General features: G+C 36.9%; 2 protein-coding genes across 3 annotated transcripts; one reads left to right on the top strand and one right to left on the bottom strand.

Annotated features, from left to right (window-relative positions):
* Positions 1–1,053: 1,053 nt before the first annotated feature.
* On the top strand, positions 1,054–6,177 carry LOC113229661 (disintegrin and metalloproteinase domain-containing protein 10-like). Its single transcript, XM_026463330.1, has 5 exons — positions 1,054–1,205; positions 1,726–1,934; positions 3,113–3,338; positions 3,860–3,977; positions 5,012–6,177. The coding sequence occupies exons 1-5, from the start codon at positions 1,106–1,108 to the stop codon at positions 5,289–5,291; spliced, it is 933 nt and encodes a 310-aa protein (XP_026319115.1). The 5' UTR covers positions 1,054–1,105; the 3' UTR covers positions 5,292–6,177.
* Positions 6,178–14,832: 8,655 nt separating this feature from the next.
* On the bottom strand, positions 14,833–17,247 carry LOC113229697 (protein ALP1-like). 2 transcript variants are annotated; one of them, XM_026463382.1, is made up of 3 exons: positions 16,902–17,247; positions 15,850–15,934; positions 14,833–15,452 (listed from the first exon to the last, which is right to left on the bottom strand). In XM_026463382.1, the coding sequence occupies exons 1-3, from the start codon at positions 17,195–17,197 to the stop codon at positions 15,423–15,425; spliced, it is 411 nt and encodes a 136-aa protein (XP_026319167.1). In that variant the 5' UTR covers positions 17,198–17,247; the 3' UTR covers positions 14,833–15,422. The 2 variants fall into 2 exon arrangements, with proteins under 2 accessions (XP_026319167.1, XP_026319166.1); XM_026463381.1 differs by having other exon boundaries at positions 14,833–15,934.
* Between the last annotated feature and the right edge of the window lie 2,419 nt (positions 17,248–19,666).

Here is a 19,666-nt window from a genome sequence, read left to right as displayed (position 1 = left end):
TGAAAACATCGTTGATTTTTCTAATTAAAACAAAGTAATTATATAAAAAATAAATGAACACCGATATAAGTTTAATTCATTTTATAATGTAAAGTCTTTAGATAGATGATGATGAATGACTACGACTGCAATAAAAATAAATTTTTAAATATTATATTAGTGTTTTTTTCGAATGTCCAAAAAGTATCCGATTTTTGGTATTTCTCCCGTACCCAGGCCGTGAGAAATATTTGTATGGCCTACATTTATTCCTCTCGTGAGTTTGGGTGTAATTTGTGGTTGTCTATGTGTGCGTCAATGGCCCTTGGTACCCGCGATACATGGTTTCCTTAGTGCGGGACTAAGAGTGTGTGCGTTATTATTGTTGTTAATAAACAACCTTTAATAATTTTAATGAACAAAAAAAAAATGTAACCTTTTAATTAATTTGCCTTTACTTTCGTACAAAAATAAAAATATTCAAATAGATCGTTTCAAACGGTGATAACTGCGTGCCGGTGACTAAAAGAACAGGTTTTAACTACCAATTACATATCTAATAATCTCTGTTTGTGGAATTACATCTATGTACCAAGTTTTATTGATATCGGTTACAGGAAAGTGCGCGAAACAATTCGAATTCGAATTCATCTCCTAGTTTGCCACCTTTAGAGGTGGAATATTTTGTTCAAATTTAAATGGGACCAATATTGAGATACCCTCCGTCCACCAAAAAAAGAATCATCGAAATCGGTTCACAAATGCCGTTGTCGCGTAACATAATATGTAAAAAAAAATACAGTCTAATTGAGAACCTCCTTTTTCCAGTTATAAAGTATCAGACAGCACAAAAAACTTAAGTTTATTTGTGAATGTCTTGAAAAGTCATGGAAAAGTTGTTGTTTGTGATTTAGTAATATAGTCATGGGAGGTTATTAGTAGATATTCTACCTACAATAGCTCTGTATATGGAAAAAGATAAACTTGATATGTATTATATAATTATTATATACATAAGTACAAAGTTCTAATTGTCCAACATCCATTTTTTTAATTATTCCAGATTAATTTCGATGATTGCTTTTCGAACCATAACGGAAAGGAAAATCCGTTATGCGCAGAAGACATGAGCATGGATGAATATTTGAAAATATATTCATTAAGAAACCATACTGATTACTGCCTCTCTTACGTTTTTACTTACAGAGATTTCAAAGGCGTTCTTGGTAAGTGTATAATGTAGAGTATAATTATACCGACCGACTTCTGATTTAGCTACTTGTAAAACATCTAACTACCAACTATTTTGTCAGTATATTACATACAGCATATTTTTCCATAATAGGTATGAACGCTCTGTAAGGGCGGTATTGGTGTTTGGCGATAGCAAAAAACGTACACTTTGTCACACAGGACGATGTAACTCATATTTTTTTACTTTTACCTTTTCTGCAAGAAACAGCGATATTGTTGGGCAATTCATGAAGTTTTGACAAAGCTAGCGTGTATACAGGCAAAGAAGCGTCTCTAAAACTTATAACTAAAGTTGTCTTCTGTACGTTTGCTATTCTCAAAGCGTCAGGCGCATAAAAACGTGACCCAATGTACTTACGGCACACGAACCAGACAATGAAACAAACACGATATGATAGCAACTGAAGGTTTTCAGTAGCTGTTCATGAATGAGAGAGACGTTAGATTAAATGCTATTCTATAATATTCCTGTCAATGTTCTTTTTTTTCCAGGCAAGGCGTATGCCACGGAGATTGATGGAAGTCCAAGTTCAGCTTGTGTGATATATTGGTTCTACAATAGGGGCGATCTTACCACAGATTATACAAAAAAATCGCTGAACGTTGGCGTCATTACATTTTTAAATAAAGACGCTGAAGTTCCTTCAGACGTTAGCAAGTTAGTTTTTACTCGAGAATTAGGAAGAAGTTTCGGCGCTGAGGTTAGTATGTGCGACAGTTCAATTTTTATTGAATTGATATTCAATTATTTTTTGTGAAATTACTCCACTAGTTTGTTATAATTATTAATACAAAGACTGAACACTTAGACAAAAATTCTTCGATCCGGCCGGATTCGAACCGTCGTCTTCTAGCAAACCGTGGCAGACGCTATGCCAACTAAGCTACGGAACGAACCATCGGACCTCACGAATTTTTCTATATGCTTGTCATTGCTTGTTGTTAGATCTTTATATTTGGTTTTCAACGACTTTTTAGCCAGTTAGTTTAGGCGACTTTCAGACACATGTCAGAACACCTTTAATGTTAACCTCACGTAAATCTATTATATAAGAATTTCTACCTATCGACAGTGCTCAGTAATGCTGAGTGAATGATCTATCTAACGTCCTTTACACATACATTTTTGGTCATATTTTCTGTCAGTTTTCGGTATAGAACACTGGGATAATTATTAACAGAGTGTTTCCTAATGAACAGATCCGATATAAAGATCTGTTTAGATATGAGCGTTATTCGCTACTGTTGTCGCGAATAAAAAAACCGACCTCAAATCGTGGAATTACATCTATAAAATAAAATCGACTTTTCGTAAATTGTATTTTCGCACCTTCAATAATAAATCTTTTTGAAGATGTTAAAACTTATTTATACGTATCTAAGACTAATAGATTTCTTCACATATCTAAATTATCCATAAATTGTACAATTATACCTATTTAGCGAGATAGCGCTATTTGATTATAATGAAAGCCGCCAAATCTATTAGTAATTTAAGGAGAAATTGAGACATAAAAATACTTCTTTGTGGTTTTTGAATGTTTTAAGTTAGATAGCGCTATTTCTATTATACCATTAGATGCGAAATTATTATAGCTATTGAATGGTGTAAAAAAAACTAAAAAAGCGTACCTCAGAGATAGCCCCTTTCGGCTTAGCAGGGCAGAATTGATTTCCGGATACCCGCTTAGGTGTGTTGTGTATAGTGAAAATACCGCGTATCCGCTCTCTGATTCTGAATCTGATTTCGCTACGCATAGTGGTAGATATGTCATAATTGAAATTTGGCGTTACTTTGTTTTCAGTAAAAAGAAATTACCATGAAAATCATTCAAGTAAAGTAAAAATAAATTCAAGTTGTTTTTACTACTTGTTACAGGTGAGTGAAAAACCTTGTAAGAAAGGAGATGAAGGGATCGACCTATTGTCTCCAATGGCTACAATTGATTATCGGCAAAATCAGTTCTTCTCACCGTGTAGTATCAAAAACATTACTTTTGTTCTTTATAATTTGCAATTGAACAGAAAGTACAACTGCCTTTTGCCACCGTCTGAAGCATTTTGTGGCAATAATATCGTCGAGCCCGGCGAAGAATGTGACTGCGGTATACTTTCTTTGTTTATACCTTTAAAATTAATGGCAATATTTGTTCTTTATTTTTATCATTATTTTCTCTATTTATTATTTTCTCAGTCTTCACAAAGGATTTTCTTCTAATACTTCCGTTCACTACCTTGTAATAAGACCATAACGAGGCTTTAATAGTAGATTGCACAACAAGTGCATAAAACGCGTCACTTTACCCGAGACGAGTATATCCATCCGAGCCGCAGGCGATGGTGGATACTTAAGTCGAGGGGTTTTATGAACGAATTTTTTACTCTGCTTTTCACTTCGATTGCGAGGAAATTTAACAGCAATTTTACAAAGAAACGATTATTTAATTAAAATTTAATGTAAAATTACAACAATTAGACATATAACACGGATTTAAAAAAAAAGTATAACTTTATTTTATGAAGTTCTAGTGTGGTGTGGATGCTCAAGTGCATAAAACTGCAGCCAGCATAAATACGAACTTGAAGAGCATGAGAAGTGAAAAATGTATTTATTTCATAACCACAGGGTTAAATGACACCGAGTGTAAAGAACAATGCTGCTATCCCCGAGAAATCATCGCTGAAGACCTTGACAAGAATGTCACTGCAAAGGGATGCACAAGGAGAGCAAATACACAATGCAGGTAATCTCCTCTAACAGATCAGCACAGAGTACTAAAAAAACCGACCTCATAAGTCATTCTTCCCCAAGTTTGTCACCCTTAGAGGTGGAGTATTCTTTAAATTTAAATGGGACCATTACTGAAAATCGGTTCGCTTGCTGACATATAAAAGTATAATGCAATTAAATGTAAAATAATGTAATGAAGTAGCCCGTGGGCGTATTTTAAAACATTACGACCGACTTTGCTTGCATATCAAGAACAGTGTCTTGATATGCAAGCAAAGTCGGTTACGAGCAAGTGTGATGAAAAAGAAATGTCGTAATTATTAATACGAAGATCGAACACTCAGAAAAAATTCCTTCGATCCGGCCGCATTCGAACGAAGCTTCATACTACTACTCGATCAAATGAAAGACGCATGATGCGAATGAAGCTTCATACTACTACTCAACCAAATTAAAAGATGCATGGTGCGAATGAAGCTTCATACTACTACTCAACCAAATTAAAAGATGCATGGTGCGAATGAAGCTTCATAATAATACTCGACCAAATTAAAAGGCGCATGGTGCGAATGAAGTTTCATACTACTACTCAACTAAATTAAAAGACGCATGGTGCGAATGAAGCTTCATACTAATACTCGACCAAATTAAAAGACGCATGGTGCGAATGAAGCTTCATACTACTACTCGACCAAAATAAAAAACGCATGGTGCGAATGAAGCTTCATACTACTACTCGACCAAAATAAAAAATGCATGATGCGAATGAAGCTTCACACTTGACATTGTCTTTTAATAGGCCGAGTATTACTTATTTGGCAGTAATTGTTTCGGACAGATGCCGGAGACAGAACAAGAGTAGACCCCCAGACGTGTGTGGGGTGCGAACCTAACATTTCTATAAGTTTTTCCAACTTCCAGTAGTTTGTTGGCTATGAAATTTAAATCCCATTGACGGTGACCCTTTTGTGACCCTTCTGTAATGATTTCATTAGGATTCAATTACAAAGAGCCGTTATGTGACACAGGTCAAATTTCACATTCTAGCCCTTCAGAAGGACCATGCTGCGACGTGCACACTTGCCAGCTCTATCCCGAAGCTCAAAAGGAGTCGTGTCGCAGGCCGACGGAGTGCAGCTACGAGTCATTCTGCTCCGGACGCTCAGCCAAGTGTCCCGAACCTCGACTTGTGGCTAATGTGACCAACTGCGCATGCGATGAATTCCTCAATTGCCAACCGCTAAAGCCAAATAGCAGTAGTTCACTTATTCCTAGACTTTTGTGGATATGTATACTTTTTTATTGCCATTTGAGCATAACACTTTAAAATATTGTTTCTGCTTCTATAAAAACTATTTACATGTCACGACACAAATTGACTATATGCGTTTGTCGCTGTTTCGTCTGTAGTTGTATTTAAATTTGAAGATTTGTTAACCCGGTCATGGACAGTAAGGGCGCGCTCCCATTATGTCGTAGCGTTTTATTTATCATTGGACGATTGTCGCGTCTAGCCTGTTCCCATATCACGACTATCTGTCGTGACTGTGTCGTGGACGTTTATTTTATCGTTGTACGACTGTCGTGTCTAGCTGTTACCACTAGCTCGTGACGACAATTTATCAGTTGACGGCAGCTGCCTTGTCGTTTACACGACAGAGTCGTTTGAAGCTGCGATTATCTGCAGTCACATTTTTAAAGTGGCGTTGTATTTACAGTCGGACGACTGTCGTTCTGGTCATCGTAACGTCAAAAAGTTGTGGAACACTAATGTTAACAAGTTCATTTAAATATACAAGACACGACACATTAAACTGCACGACTGTCTGTCGTCACGACATGATGGGAAAGAAGAAACAACTTTTTGTATCTATTCAAACATTTTAAGCGGTACGGAGTAGAGATGGAAAAAACTGCTAATTTTTTTAAACGTTTAAACGTAACTTTAACCAAGAAAAAGAAAAGCAAGAGTAGACCACTAAAGGTTTTAAGTTAAGTAACTTTATTTCTAAAACACGAGTTTTATTTTTGTTTATAAAATTATTATTCACATTGCCGAATTAATTTCTTTAGGAAACAAATGGCGGGACTTGAAATTTAGGCACGTTGTATAAAAACTGTTATTATAAGACTATTACATTTATTTATACTATTTCTGTTTTTGTAATCTTGTGTAGCACAATGTTCATCATGCCGTGTATCGTAGATTCTGTGAAAGTGTGAGTCGGTGTTAACCCACAGTTTAATCTGTGGTCGGTGTTCATAAAATAAAATGTTTAAATTAATTGTTCGTATCTATTCACCACATATTACCTGCCGCAGTTAGTTGAAAAGGCGCATGTGGCATTAAAAAAAAATGTTATGTATACTGCCGTGATTATTAAAAAACGGCCGATCTATCACTGTTTCTTTTTTCCTAGGTGGATAAGGTATGAAGTTACCGCTAGAGAAAAGTAGATATTTTATTTTTCTTTATAACCTTTATAAACATTACTTTTTCGGTTTTGAGTTTTTACAAGCGCCCTTTCAACTAACGGCAACCTTTCAAACAACTAAATATAACATACTTTGACCTTGGACTATGAAAACCAAAGTACATGACATGTTATATTGACATATTTAAATCAGACGCTACAATTATGTATATGATGCATTTAGACGATGAAAACATAAACATTTTATTGTCTTTGTTTAACTACTGCGTGCCGTCGTAAGCCAAAAGAGATAGCACTACAATGATTTATGTCAAACACGGGAATCGAAAATACGTAACGTCATCTTAAATGCCAACTGTCCTCATTTTACCATTTTTGGAGTACCCTTTGACATCCGTATCCGGTTGTTAAAGGGAAGTACATCAAATGTCAAAACCAATGTTTGGCCGAATGTTTTATTGAATTATTCGCAAGAATTGTAATAAAATGGACAAAAATATTGACAGTTAGAACAATTACGTATTGATAAAAATGCGTCGGTGCAACATTAAGGAGTGCGGCAGTTGAAAAAGCGGAAATCAACCGAATGTTACATTACACCTGTGTTATTTTTCTGCCTATAAATCATACAATAGACGAAATATCTCATGTAATTAGACTCATTTAAGTAGTTTATTCATGTCTTGCCGAATTTTGCTTTGGTTACTTTAGATTAGATTTATTTAGATTAGATTGCCTGTTTGTTAATAGTATATTTTGATGATTGTTAGCGATTATTTTGAGAGATAGTGTTGTTCATGTAAGCTGACATATTATCGATATTCTGTTATTGAAACAATTCACTACGAGGTTTTTATTATTTCACTATTACTATTTTATTATTTTTAAAGTTTACCTACAAATGAAAACAGAAAGAAAGAATGATAGGAAATTATAGGACTGTCGAACATAAACATTGGATCAAATACCATCTTCGTTTGTTCGCTACACTCAAATTTAAACAGAACTTTGAATGTAACAAGATTACATGATAATGCAATTCCATCGTTACATTTATTGGTAAATAAGTTTACATTTAATTTTGATTAAAACGGCTCATTACTTGCGTAGTAATAATAGCCTAGTATTAATCATACTTTGATTACAGTAAACTACACAAATTTACAAACATAAAACACAGTAACAACAGTCGATATTGACTTCTGTATGATTATGGTACAACACTAAATCCGCCATTTATGGTGGACATTTTTGGTTTAGGTAGGGACGTTTGTTCCGTAGATAAGGCAGCTCCTTTCCTTTATTTTTGTCCATCCTGTAAGGGTCGTATTCCAAAACTCTACTCAATACTCAAGTCAAGACTTGAGTATTGCAGTGAGCACTGAAAATCACACTCAAGTCCTTGCCATTATGGTAGTATTTCCAGTGCTTGAAATCATACTCAAGTCTGCTCAAGTCAGGATTTGAGTATGATTCAAAGCGCTAGAAATCATACTCAAGTTCTTGCCATTAGGGTCGTATTTCCAGTGCTTGAAATCATACTCAAGTCTGCTCAAATCCTAACTCAGACTTGAGTATTGCAGTGAGTTCCAGTGCCACTCAGTGTTTTTAATTGCAAAGATCTGAGGGATACTGCCACTGCCCCTGTCACCCTCAGACATAATTTCATCAGCACCCTTACCTTTAAAATCGGAACGCAACATGCTCACACTACCGCTTGGCGGTAGAAATATTGTGCTGTGATTGAGGTGTTAAATTTCGCCGATTAATTACTCGCTAAGAATATCTATATAATCGAATACTGATACAACTGACCTATTGCAACGTTAATTAATTAGCTATCAATTTAATTAAATTTTTATTGAGTATCAGAATATTTCACCACCTTGGTATATTTTGTGAAATTACTCCACTAGCTTGTTACAATTTTAATACAAAGATCGAACACTTAGAAAAAAATACTTCGATCCGGCCGGATTCGGACCGAGCGACGTCTCCTAGCAAACCGTGGCAGACGCTATGCTAACTAAGCCACGGAACGAACCAGCGGACTACACGAAATTTTCATCGAATGTGCTTTGTTGTCGGATCTTTGTATGACGACTTGTTAGCCGTAGCGCCATCTATGAGAAATCTATGACAGTATTTCGTCATCCAGTTAATACAATTTAATTTTGTCGACATTTGCTTGTTTACAATTTGTTAAATTCATTTGCTCAAAGCTGCCGTTACCGACGCTAAATGGGAAGTAAATGGCGAAGTAAATGGGGTATTCTGCCGTGCGCTAACTAAAAAGCGGGTAAGTGATAAAATAATTTTTGAGCTATCATGAAAAACCATAACCTAGTTACAGAATATTGAGATTGTTTAATGATATTTCATCTGTGCATCGTTAAGGTAGGTAAGTTCCGAGAAGTCGGACACGTTAACTAATTTTAACTTTTTTTAAAGAGAATTTTGGTCTCTATCTTATGCTATTTAAAACGGATATTTGACCATTTGTCACTTAGCCACGTTTTAATTAGTGGACCTGCAATATTGCCGAATATTGCCAGGGCTCCGTCATGCGTTTAAGGTTACGCAATAGGTGTCTACCACTGAGTGTGTCGACGTTGGTACAAGGCTCAAAGGGCACGCACATCTGAATGGTATACGGCGGATATCGTAAAAAAAATCACTGCAATGTCGACATCGCGTAATTATTGTTCAGTGGATGGGTGAAGAAGTAGGAAAACTGACAATAAATTAAATTTTGTTTCATTACCGAAAGACGAAGAAAGGTAAGTTAATCTTTTGTTTTTACTATAATCGCTTTATTTTCGAATCTATGTGCTACCAATTCCTAAGAATTTAACTTAGTAAGTTGTGATCAACGAATTATCCCACTGGCGCCCTCTGCTTCGATGTGGCTAAGGCCTTCTATAAAGTCTAGTACAACGATTTACTTTATACAAGCTGTACAATCTCGGTTTGCCTAATCGTGTCGTGCACATCATTCTTGAGACTCTTGTTGAATCGCTCTTTCCGCTATCAAGTCGAAGGCGCACTCTCCTCCCCTCACCCCATAAGAGCCGGAGTTCCGGAAGGCTCTGCCCTCTCGCCCCTCCTATTCTCCCTGATGTCAATAATCAATTTGAATAGGCTAATAACGTAGGTATTATGAGTTTTGTATGAGAGAGAAATTGTATCTGTTACGTAGTAACTATTAAATAATCTATGCTAATACTTCCAAACATCATTTATAGTTAAAAACATAACTGCAGTAGCCAGGCTATTGATTTTAGACTAGAATCATATGATCCAAACTTTCGATTCGATGTTGCAGGCTGATTATTTGAAAAGTGTATCCGCAGTTACCTGCTGATGAATTTGTCAAGGACATAAATGCTGGTACAAAATTGTCGACCTTCACGAGAGACCCGTCAGAAATTTATCAAATCCCTGCTAGGCCAATATAAAATGTATTCCACATTTTGATACATAAAATTTACCCATGTTACAAATTACGTTGACCCAACAGAGATGGCCATGGGCTTAAGTAAATATTTGTAACTTGATCCATTGCTTCCTTCTTTTCATTTTGATAAGGAAACGTTCTAATTTTAACTGCCTCCGTGGCCGAACGGTTACCATGCCGGACTGCCACGCAGAGGTCCCAGGTTCGATTCCCGGGCCGGGAGAAATGTTTGTATGGCTTACATTTATTTCTCTCGTGAGTTTGGGTGTAATTTGTGGTTGTCTATGTGTGTGTCCATGGCACCCGCGACACAGGGTTTCCCTAGTGCGGGGCTATGTTGAGTGTGTGCGTTATTTATTTATTTATTTATAATACAACGATATCTATTGTTCTATTGTTTTATTTTGGCATACAATTGCACCATTTTTTATTAAAAGATATTTGTTAACAGAGACATAATTTTCGTTTTTTTTTAAGTAAAATTATTTTTTATGGTCCCATTGGTGCTGTTGCATCAGTAACCATTCATCATCTATACACCATGAGAAATCAATAATCGCACATAGATATCGTTGTGAAAAATAGTCAGGGCGTCGTCATTAAAAATTCCATTCCAATTGCTCTTTTGCAATTGTGATGCAATTGGAATGCAACTTTTGTGTTTACACTTTCAAGGATGTAACGGCAAGGTACTAAACTCACAAAAATGTAAGGGCTAGAATTTTATAAAAAATTTGGACTGCAGTGACATAATTAATTGATCAGTTCGCGGTTTCTTGCACAAATGACAAGGCAGAACAGAATAGAACCGTCCAATTAACAGCAAACGTAAATGACACTGCTAATGTCAATTTCATTCTTGAAAAAATGTTTTGTTGTGGACCTGTTGTTATTTCTGTGTAATTTAGAAAAAAACATCAACAGAAATATAATGGAGGATCTAAAATATTGTAAACTATGTTTAATTACCGACGTTAAAATGTACAGTATCCCCGTAAGCTCTATAAATAAAGCCTATTCACAGCTTCTTCAAATGCCTGTAAGTACATTTTTTGTTTACTGTTATTTTTATGTATTACAACCAGAAATTTTCAAAGAAATTAATGATAAATCGTATGGGTAATTTCTGGATGGTTATTGTAAAACCGCGAAATTCCAAAGAAACTGCTTATTATTGAAGACTCTCGGTCTCATTGAAATAATGAAATGTTGTAGTCTGTCTTTTTTGAAGACGAAGTAAAATTACATTTTTAGAGTTGCCAGGGCAGAGATTTCACTATCTATATTGAATTAAAATTAAAAACTTTAAAATATATTATCTCCTCTTCGTATTTTTAATACACATAGGTTGTTTCAGAGATGGGCAGCAGGTTGAAATCCAATCACCTGCCCGGATTTTATCCATTTCTGTCTAAAGTTATGGGCGGCAACGCAAATCTTTGACGTGGATGCAAATCTTCTAGCCTATTGTCACATGAGAATAGGTGCATGTTTTTTTTGACATAAATATTTATTTCTAATATTTAATATATCTGATATATATACATATATGTATATACATAGATAAGAAGTCAGAGTGAGTACTTTTTCTTAGAAAAAACAAAAGTCATGAATTTTAGGTTGAGAAAAATAGCTATTATGGTAAGATAGTACATGTAGAGTACAAAGGGACACACATCGGAGACACAAATGGGCCATTCAAAAGTGACGGGTGGGACATTTTGACTCCTTTTTTCTTGAACTTTATTTAATTTCTCCCTAACCATTGGTTAATTAGACTTAATGAAAATATCATGAAGCCAGATATGCAATTCAACTGCGACTATTTATTTACATAAATTTATGACATTATTTATACTCAAAACGTTTACTTTTCTAAGTGTGACGGGTGGGACACTCTTGACACCCGCCTGTTTGAGTTGATGGCTTCTTTGCCAAGATCAAGACAAACTATTAATATTTAGTTCAGCATGTTTTTCATATGAGATAACTTGAATGTTAAAGGTCTAATTTATATATACACTTAATTAATCACTTTGATAAATTTTAAGGAAATTAATATGGGACATGATTTTGTGACGAGTGGAACGAGTTACAGTTGAATACACAGAATTAATAAAATTACATTGTTTAATATGAGATCCATCATTAGTAAGCAAATATTTTATAATATTTGTCTTATTAAGACATTTTAGCATAAAAAAAAACAGAATTAAAGAACTGATAAGGTAATCCTATTATTTTTCTTGAAGCACTGTCTATGATGACATGAAATCAAAGTTACGCCTGTAAAATGCATTAATAAATTTGAAAAATCCTGCCGCATCCTTGAAGTTTGTGTATCATATGAAAATATATTGAATTTTAGAAGTTTTGCTCGAATATATAGTTAAAACTAGTGAAGACAGACATTTCATGAATTTCATGATACTAAAAATCATCACGCAAAAAGTTGTAATTTTTTAATTGTCTTTTTTTTACATGTTATAATGTCTTAATTATGAGAAGAATTATAAAAAAATTGCTAACAAATGATGAATCTACATATAAACAGTGTATTTTTTAAATTCTATGTATTCAAATGTAACTTGTCCCACCTGTCACAAAATGGTGTTCCAATCGTCACAATTTAACACATCAAATGTTAAACTCCGAAATTAAAGCAACTGTTACACCTAGTAAACACCGTAAAAACTCGAATCCATGAAAAAACAAACATTTTTTCAAAGTGTAAACGTTAAAAAGTGTGTCCCACTCATCGCTGTGACGAGTGGGACACACTTTCAAACCTCAATATTTACATTCCTATTTACGTGCACAGTGACCAACTAAGCCAAAATAATGACCCTTAGCATAATTGTTACTTTTACAAGAGCTAATGCCAATGGATTGCATATTTATTGGTTAAAACATTGACTTACAATTATATGGACGTCGGGTCCGCGCTAAAAAGTGTCCGCACTTGTAAGGCGCTAAAATCGTATACAGAGCGCGACACTTCGCTTTAGTCTTCATTTGTTCTACTGACAGCGCCATACTGCGATGACATTACAATTTAAATTTCGAATAGGTTGACTTGGGACATTTTTTTCGTGGTTTTTGTATTAGACCCGTCGTCCATTTATTTGCAAGTCAATGGGTTAAAATAAAAATATGTATGTTTCATTGTGACGGGTGGGACTTGAAAATAGTATTTATTGAAACTTTATTAATATCTCACATATATATTTCCATGCAATGACTTACCACTGTTTTAAAATTTATAAATCGTCGGTTAAATGGTAAAACTCATTAAGTGACATTTTGTTCAAAAACTAGATTTTTTCAATTTTGCTTTATTGGGAAGAACATCTATGACAAGAAAAATTCAGTAAGTCTGTGGTGTCCTTCATGTTTTAATACATACCAGTCCTTTAGTGATTTTTCATAATGAAAAAATACAAAATCTTAATTATCTCCCTTTGGCCAATTAGGCTATTAGTGAGTTTTACCTTTTAACCGACGAAATTGTATTTTCTTTGATAGTAATAACGTTTTTAGAAAGACGTACAAATAACCGCGAAAATTGTTGTTAGCATTACAAGAAAAAATGCTTCACTATAGACGACAGCGTTAATGAAGAAAAAAAATACAATAATCGTACAATATCCGAAAAATCTCATTTATTTCTAATGATTTGATTTATTGGACGTGTAAACAAACAAAATACAATCCAAATTGTGTAACTTATTTTTTTGGACCGCGGTGTCATTTTCGCTGGAATGACCCAAATATAACAAAGTTCCTAGGTATACAGATTGATGACAAAATTAACTGGAAAACACAATTAGAGAGTATTTGCACTAAACTCGACACTTATGCAAGTTTGTAAATACATTACATATGCAAAGTTGTAGATAGAGACTCGGTTCTTCATGCATACCATGGTTATGTTGCGTCCATATTAAGAAACGGTATAATATTCTGGGGCAATGCAACTAATGTGGACTCAGTTCTTAAGGCACAAAAAAGATGTGTCAGAGCAATTTGTTGATTGAAGAGAGCAGGTAGCTGCAAACCATATTTTAAAGATCTTCGATTACTGACTGTGCCTTCACTTTATATCTACGAAACTGCCGTGTATGTCGAATGCACTCACACTTGTTCACACGAACTCTGAAGCCAAGACGATATGACCAACTTCGTTTGAAAGCTTGTAATATTATTGAAAAACGAAACATGTTACACCTTGTTTAGTCTGTCGAAGTGCATGCGAGTGAATGTATACCGTCAATATTTGTATGCCTACTGTTTGGCCGCACACAGTGAAACTATACGTATTTTGTACATGTCAGCTTTTATATAACTGTGTTTTCACAAATAAATGAATTATTATTATTATATTTATTTTAAACTCTCGCCTCTCTCAAGGCCTAAAAGATTAATTTTGAATTTTTAAATGGGAGAGGCGGTATTTCCCGGCAATGGCACAGTCGGCCGGGGTCAGGGACTCAGGTCCAAGAACCGGCAAACAATACGTGCCGTATCGAGCAGGACCGCCTTCGGCCCCGTCCCCATCACCACGGCGCGGCGCCGCCACCGTTCAACGGCACGGCGCCGTCGCCGTGCTACGGTGCGGCGCCGTGCCGGAGCACGGTGCCGTCACGGTGTACCTGATTCTCAGTCGATATTTCACAGCTGGCGTGCGCGCACGTGTATAAAACAAAATGGTGGAAAATATCGATATAGACCTTTTTATATCGTTAGTGCAGAGTCGTCCAGTGCTCTGGGATAAGACAATTGACAATTTTAAAGACAAAAATCTAAAAACAGAGGCGTGGAAGGATGTTTGCCGAAACCTGTTTGAAACATTTGATGATAAGGACAGAAAAGAAAAAACTGAACTAGGTGAGTGCTAACATTTATTTATCTTGTTTTGAAACCTGTTTGAAACATTTGATGATAAGGGCAGAAAAGAAAAAACTGAACTGGGTGAGTACTAACATTTATTTATCTTGTTTTCATGATTGCGTCGTGGTCTCATGAAGATATATTTTAATTTTAATGTCATGTATGTAAATGTATCTATCTGTAGAGTCACAACTTACATTGTACAATGGTCATATTTACTATACTACACAGACATATCGAATAATTTGAGCGATATCTTATCTTTCTGAACACCGCTTGCTCTCCGGTTAACTGGTTTGGAGTTATATTTTGCTTAGTTGCCAACTAAGCGCGCCGACATCGCTATTAAAATATTTTGAAAATTCGTTTCTTATATCCACTGGATTTGGTAAAGAAACTTCTTCTACAGTTGATTGCAAGTCCAAAAGAGAGTCATCAATATACATTTCTTCGGACATTTTACTTCCATCTCGAGATACAACAAAATTGTGCAATACACAGCATGTTTTGATAATATCTATTGCAAAATTATATTTTACATTTAAAGGCCTATGAAATATCCGCCATTTATTTGCAAGTATTCCAAAAGCACACTCAACATTTCGTCTGGCCCGACTCAAACGATAGTTAAAAACTCTTTGATCTATGTTCAAATGTTTCCCTGGGTATGGGCGTATTAGATTGCTGAGTAACGGTAGGCCTTCATCTGCAATAAAGACATAAGGAACGGGTTTTTGAAGGCCTGGTAAAGGCCTTGGAGCTGGTATGGGGAGTCGGTTTTGCAATAATAATTCGTACAGTTTTGTATTATGAAAAATTGTCGAATCGCATTCTTTTCCATACGCTCCTATATCGACGTACACAAATCTGTAATTAGAATCGACTAGTGCCAGCAACACGATAGAATTATAACCTTTATAGTTAAAAAAAAGAGATCCACTGTGGGCGGGACTGCAAATTCGAATGTGCTTCCCGTCTAAGGCCCCCATGCAATTTGGAAAATTGTTTTTTTTGTCAAAGTCTTCCGCTATTTGTTTCATTAGGTCTTCAGTTATTGGCGGTATACATTCAGATAAAAGAATGTCCCATAAAGCACGACATACTTCTCGCACTATTCTGCCGATTGTACTTTTTCCTCGATATTCTGCGAATTCCATATCTCTAAATGAATTTCCAGTTGCCAAAAACCTGAAAGAAGAAAATGTACTTACTTATTTTTTAGAACGAGGTTACTACAATCATTTCTGGATTGCAAATACTATACATAAAATTACAAGTTTTTAAATCAATGGGCAACTTTTAATAGGTTACCAATCTGTAACTACAAGAAATACCAAGTTATGCTAGCCTTAAAGTATCTTTGCGTAGTAACTTAACATATTTTTATTAATTTTCTAGATTACTTAACAACTAAAGAAAACCAATGGCGACGGTAATTAAATGTAGGTATTCATGAGAATATTAATATAAAATTATTGTTTCAGGAAATGAGGTGGTAAAAAAATGGACAAATATCAAAGACAATTTCATGAAATACACGAAAAAGCTAGAGTCTGCAAACAAATCTGGTGCTGGTGCAACAAAAATTAAAGAATACCATTTGTACAAACAGCTGATGTTTTTGAAAAAAAACGCACCTAATCTAACTGACAGTAGTATATTGGAAGACGAGTCTGAAGATTCAAAGAGAAGTGAAACTACAAGGTCACGTTACCAACCAGCTACAACTTCACGAAAAAGAAAGCACTGTGAAGATGATTTTGAAAATCAAATTATAGAAACATTGAAAAATGTTGACAACAGACATATATCATTTTTTAAGTCAATTTTACCGTTTCTGGAAAAATTAGACGACCAACAAACATTGACCTATCAAAGTCGTGTAATGCAAATATTGACAGAATTAAATCAACCTACCTATCAATACAATCAATATCATACATCTCGCATTCCATCATCTTCAAGCATCCATGACCAGACTTCACCAAATCCATTCATTGAAGACATATCGAATAATTTGAGCGATATCTTATCAAACACACAGGAGTCCGAATATGATTTTTCTTAAATTACATATCTAGTATAATCACATATTGTACAACACATTAATAAATATTTTGATTTATGATTATGATTAGTTTATTTTATTTCTTACCTGATAGTTAAACCAAGCATCTCCATAGAATCAACGTGTTTTCTGAACACATATTGTTTTTGTAAACGAGGTGCTATCTTGAAATGTAACTCTTCAAAACTTGATATGGTCATTCTAAAATATTCAAAAAATTTCGCATCCCCACATATTTTCAGCGCTGCATATTTCCTTTTGAAATGACCTCCGTCTTGGTTCATTGTATAAATGTATGGATTTACCCAACACTTTCTTATTTTCTGTTTTTTTTTCATTCGCCGCCTTAGCAACAACATGAGAATAACTTTTTCGCGATTCATAATATCAAGGCACGTCCGAGCACACCAACTGTGAAATATCGACTGAGAATCAGGTACACCGTGATACGGCACCGTTCAACGGCACGACGCCGTCGCCGTGCTACGGTGCGGCGCCGCGCCGTGGTGATGGGGACGGGGCCTTCTGCATTTGTGCTGGAAGCGACACGCCACAGAAATCCAACCGCCTCAAGCTGTTAGAAAGGCTGACTGGAATTAACCCATTTGCGGACAAAACAATTGGGATTATTTCAGTGGAGGCCACATCCCACATGTCGGTGATCTCGTGCGCCAGGTCGAGATACTTCCGGCATTTCTCGGTTTCAGCTTTCACGAGACTCTCGTCATGCGGGATGGTGACGTCCACAAGAAATACCCTCGACTGCGATCGATCCAATATCACAATATCAGGCTTATTCGCAAGAATAGTCTTGTCCGTGATAATAGATCGATCCCAATAGATTTTGGTGCGTTCATCTTCGAGTATTGGCTCCGGTGAATACTTGTAATATGGCAACCCCTGTTGCACTAGTCCGTACTTGAGAGCGAGCTATTGGTGCAATATTTTGGCTGCCTGGTTGTGTCTGTGCAAGTACTCAGTGTTAGCAAGAGCGGAACAACCGGAAACAATATAAAGTGACTCTCCGGGACGGCCACATGCCCGACAAATGTCTACTGTGCCGTCCTTTAGGATATATTTCCGATAGTTCTGTATTGCACAGACAAAACCTTCAGTTTCCCCAAAGAGGTCCCCGAAACGCAGCCAATGTAGGGAGGCTTTACGAAGTACCTTGAAGAATCTCCCATGGAGCTCCTTCTCTTTCCATACGGACTCGCGGTCAGAGGTGCTAAGCACCAACGGGTCTCATCTCTTTGGCCAACGATAAGGGAGTTAGCCCTTTATCACATGTGACAACCTCCCCACGAATTACGTCATCCGTCATCGTCAAAAAGTAGTTTCTGAGATTGCATATCTCGCGGTTGTGCATGGTTTTGACACTTAATAGGCCTCTACCTCCACACTTCCGCGGGACATACAATCACATAACTGACGATCTCGGATGATGCCTTCGGTGAGAGGTCATTGTCGTGCGGACTCGTCTAACCAGAGCGTCTAATTCCGTCTGAGTCCATTTGAGCACGCCAAATGTGTACATCAGAACAGGCATGACCCAGGAGTTATAAGCTCGGATCTTATTAACGCCTGACAAAGCTGTTTAGCACATTTTTCAGGCGCCCATAAAAACCTCGCACACACCCTGTTTCACGTCTGCTTCCATCACACCGATGGTCTGTGACATGCCCAGATACCGGTATGTTTCAGTCTCGGAGAGTACCCGCAGGTGATTGGTGCCAACATTAATGCCATCAGAATGCATGTCACGTCCCCTCTCGACATGGACCACCGCGCACTTATCGATCTCAAGCTCCATCCTAACCGAACTGCTGAAATCGTTGGTTATTGTCAGCAGCTCCGTCAATCTGTCAGCTGTGGGGCCGTATAGCTTGAGATCATCCATGTAGAGAAGGTGAGGCATTCGCGGCCCACCTCTCCGAAACTGAAAGCCTGTGCCCGACCTCTCTAATAGAGTACTCAAAGGGTTCAGGGCCAGGCAAAACCACAGTGGACTCAGACAATCGCCCTGGAAAATACCTCGCCTTATTTCTATTCGGTCATCCGCATTCGGTCATCTGCCGACCGTCCAGACTCAGGATCGTTCTCCAACACCCCATGCATTGCCCGAGGAAGTGTCGAACTGCACTATCAATTTTATACAGTTCGAGGACCCTCGAGAGCCATGAGTGGGGCACCGAGTCGAACGCTTTCCTATAGTCTATCCAGGCAGCGCAGAAATTCCGATGGTTGCGTCTGACAAGTTGGCCAGCAACCGCGTCGATGAGGAGCAGCTCCTTACTACCGTAGCTACCGACCTCTATCATATGAGCCTCAGACATCACACTGTTATCAACAATGTGCTGACTTATCTTGGAGCTCAAAACAGATGTTAAAGTCTTGTATATTGTACAAAGACAAGTTATGGGGCGATATTGTGATGGATCCACGGTAGCATCGCTCTTTGGAGCTAAATGAGTGACCCCAGTAGTTAAGAAGTTTGGGAGCGTCCCACTCTCAAGGGCACTTTGGAACTGACGAGCGAGAGTAGCGTGGCAGCACCAGAACCCCTTCAACCAATAATGATGCAGTCCGTCCGGTCCTGGACTTTTCCACTTCGGAGCCTTACGGATCGCTACCACTATATCCTCTTCAGATATGCTGATGGGATTCATAGGCACTATGGTTGCACACGCTCCTTCGACCGCTTCGAACCATGGACCCTCTTCGTGATCGACGTGACCACTTCTGCTTTGTCCGGACGCTCACCCGTCAAGACCACATCAGGACGCTCCAGTGTCCTATAAAACTTCTTTTATTCACTCATGAAGAGACGATTCTGCCGATACCTCTTCACC

Source organism: Hyposmocoma kahamanoa, unplaced genomic scaffold (assembly GCF_003589595.1).
Source record: "Hyposmocoma kahamanoa isolate Upper Pololo Valley unplaced genomic scaffold, ASM358959v1 62, whole genome shotgun sequence".
In the NCBI taxonomy this organism is placed as follows: domain Eukaryota; kingdom Metazoa; phylum Arthropoda; class Insecta; order Lepidoptera; family Cosmopterigidae; genus Hyposmocoma; species Hyposmocoma kahamanoa.
Note: the sequence above shows the minus strand (reverse complement) of the source record. Positions and strands in the feature narration are given on the sequence as shown.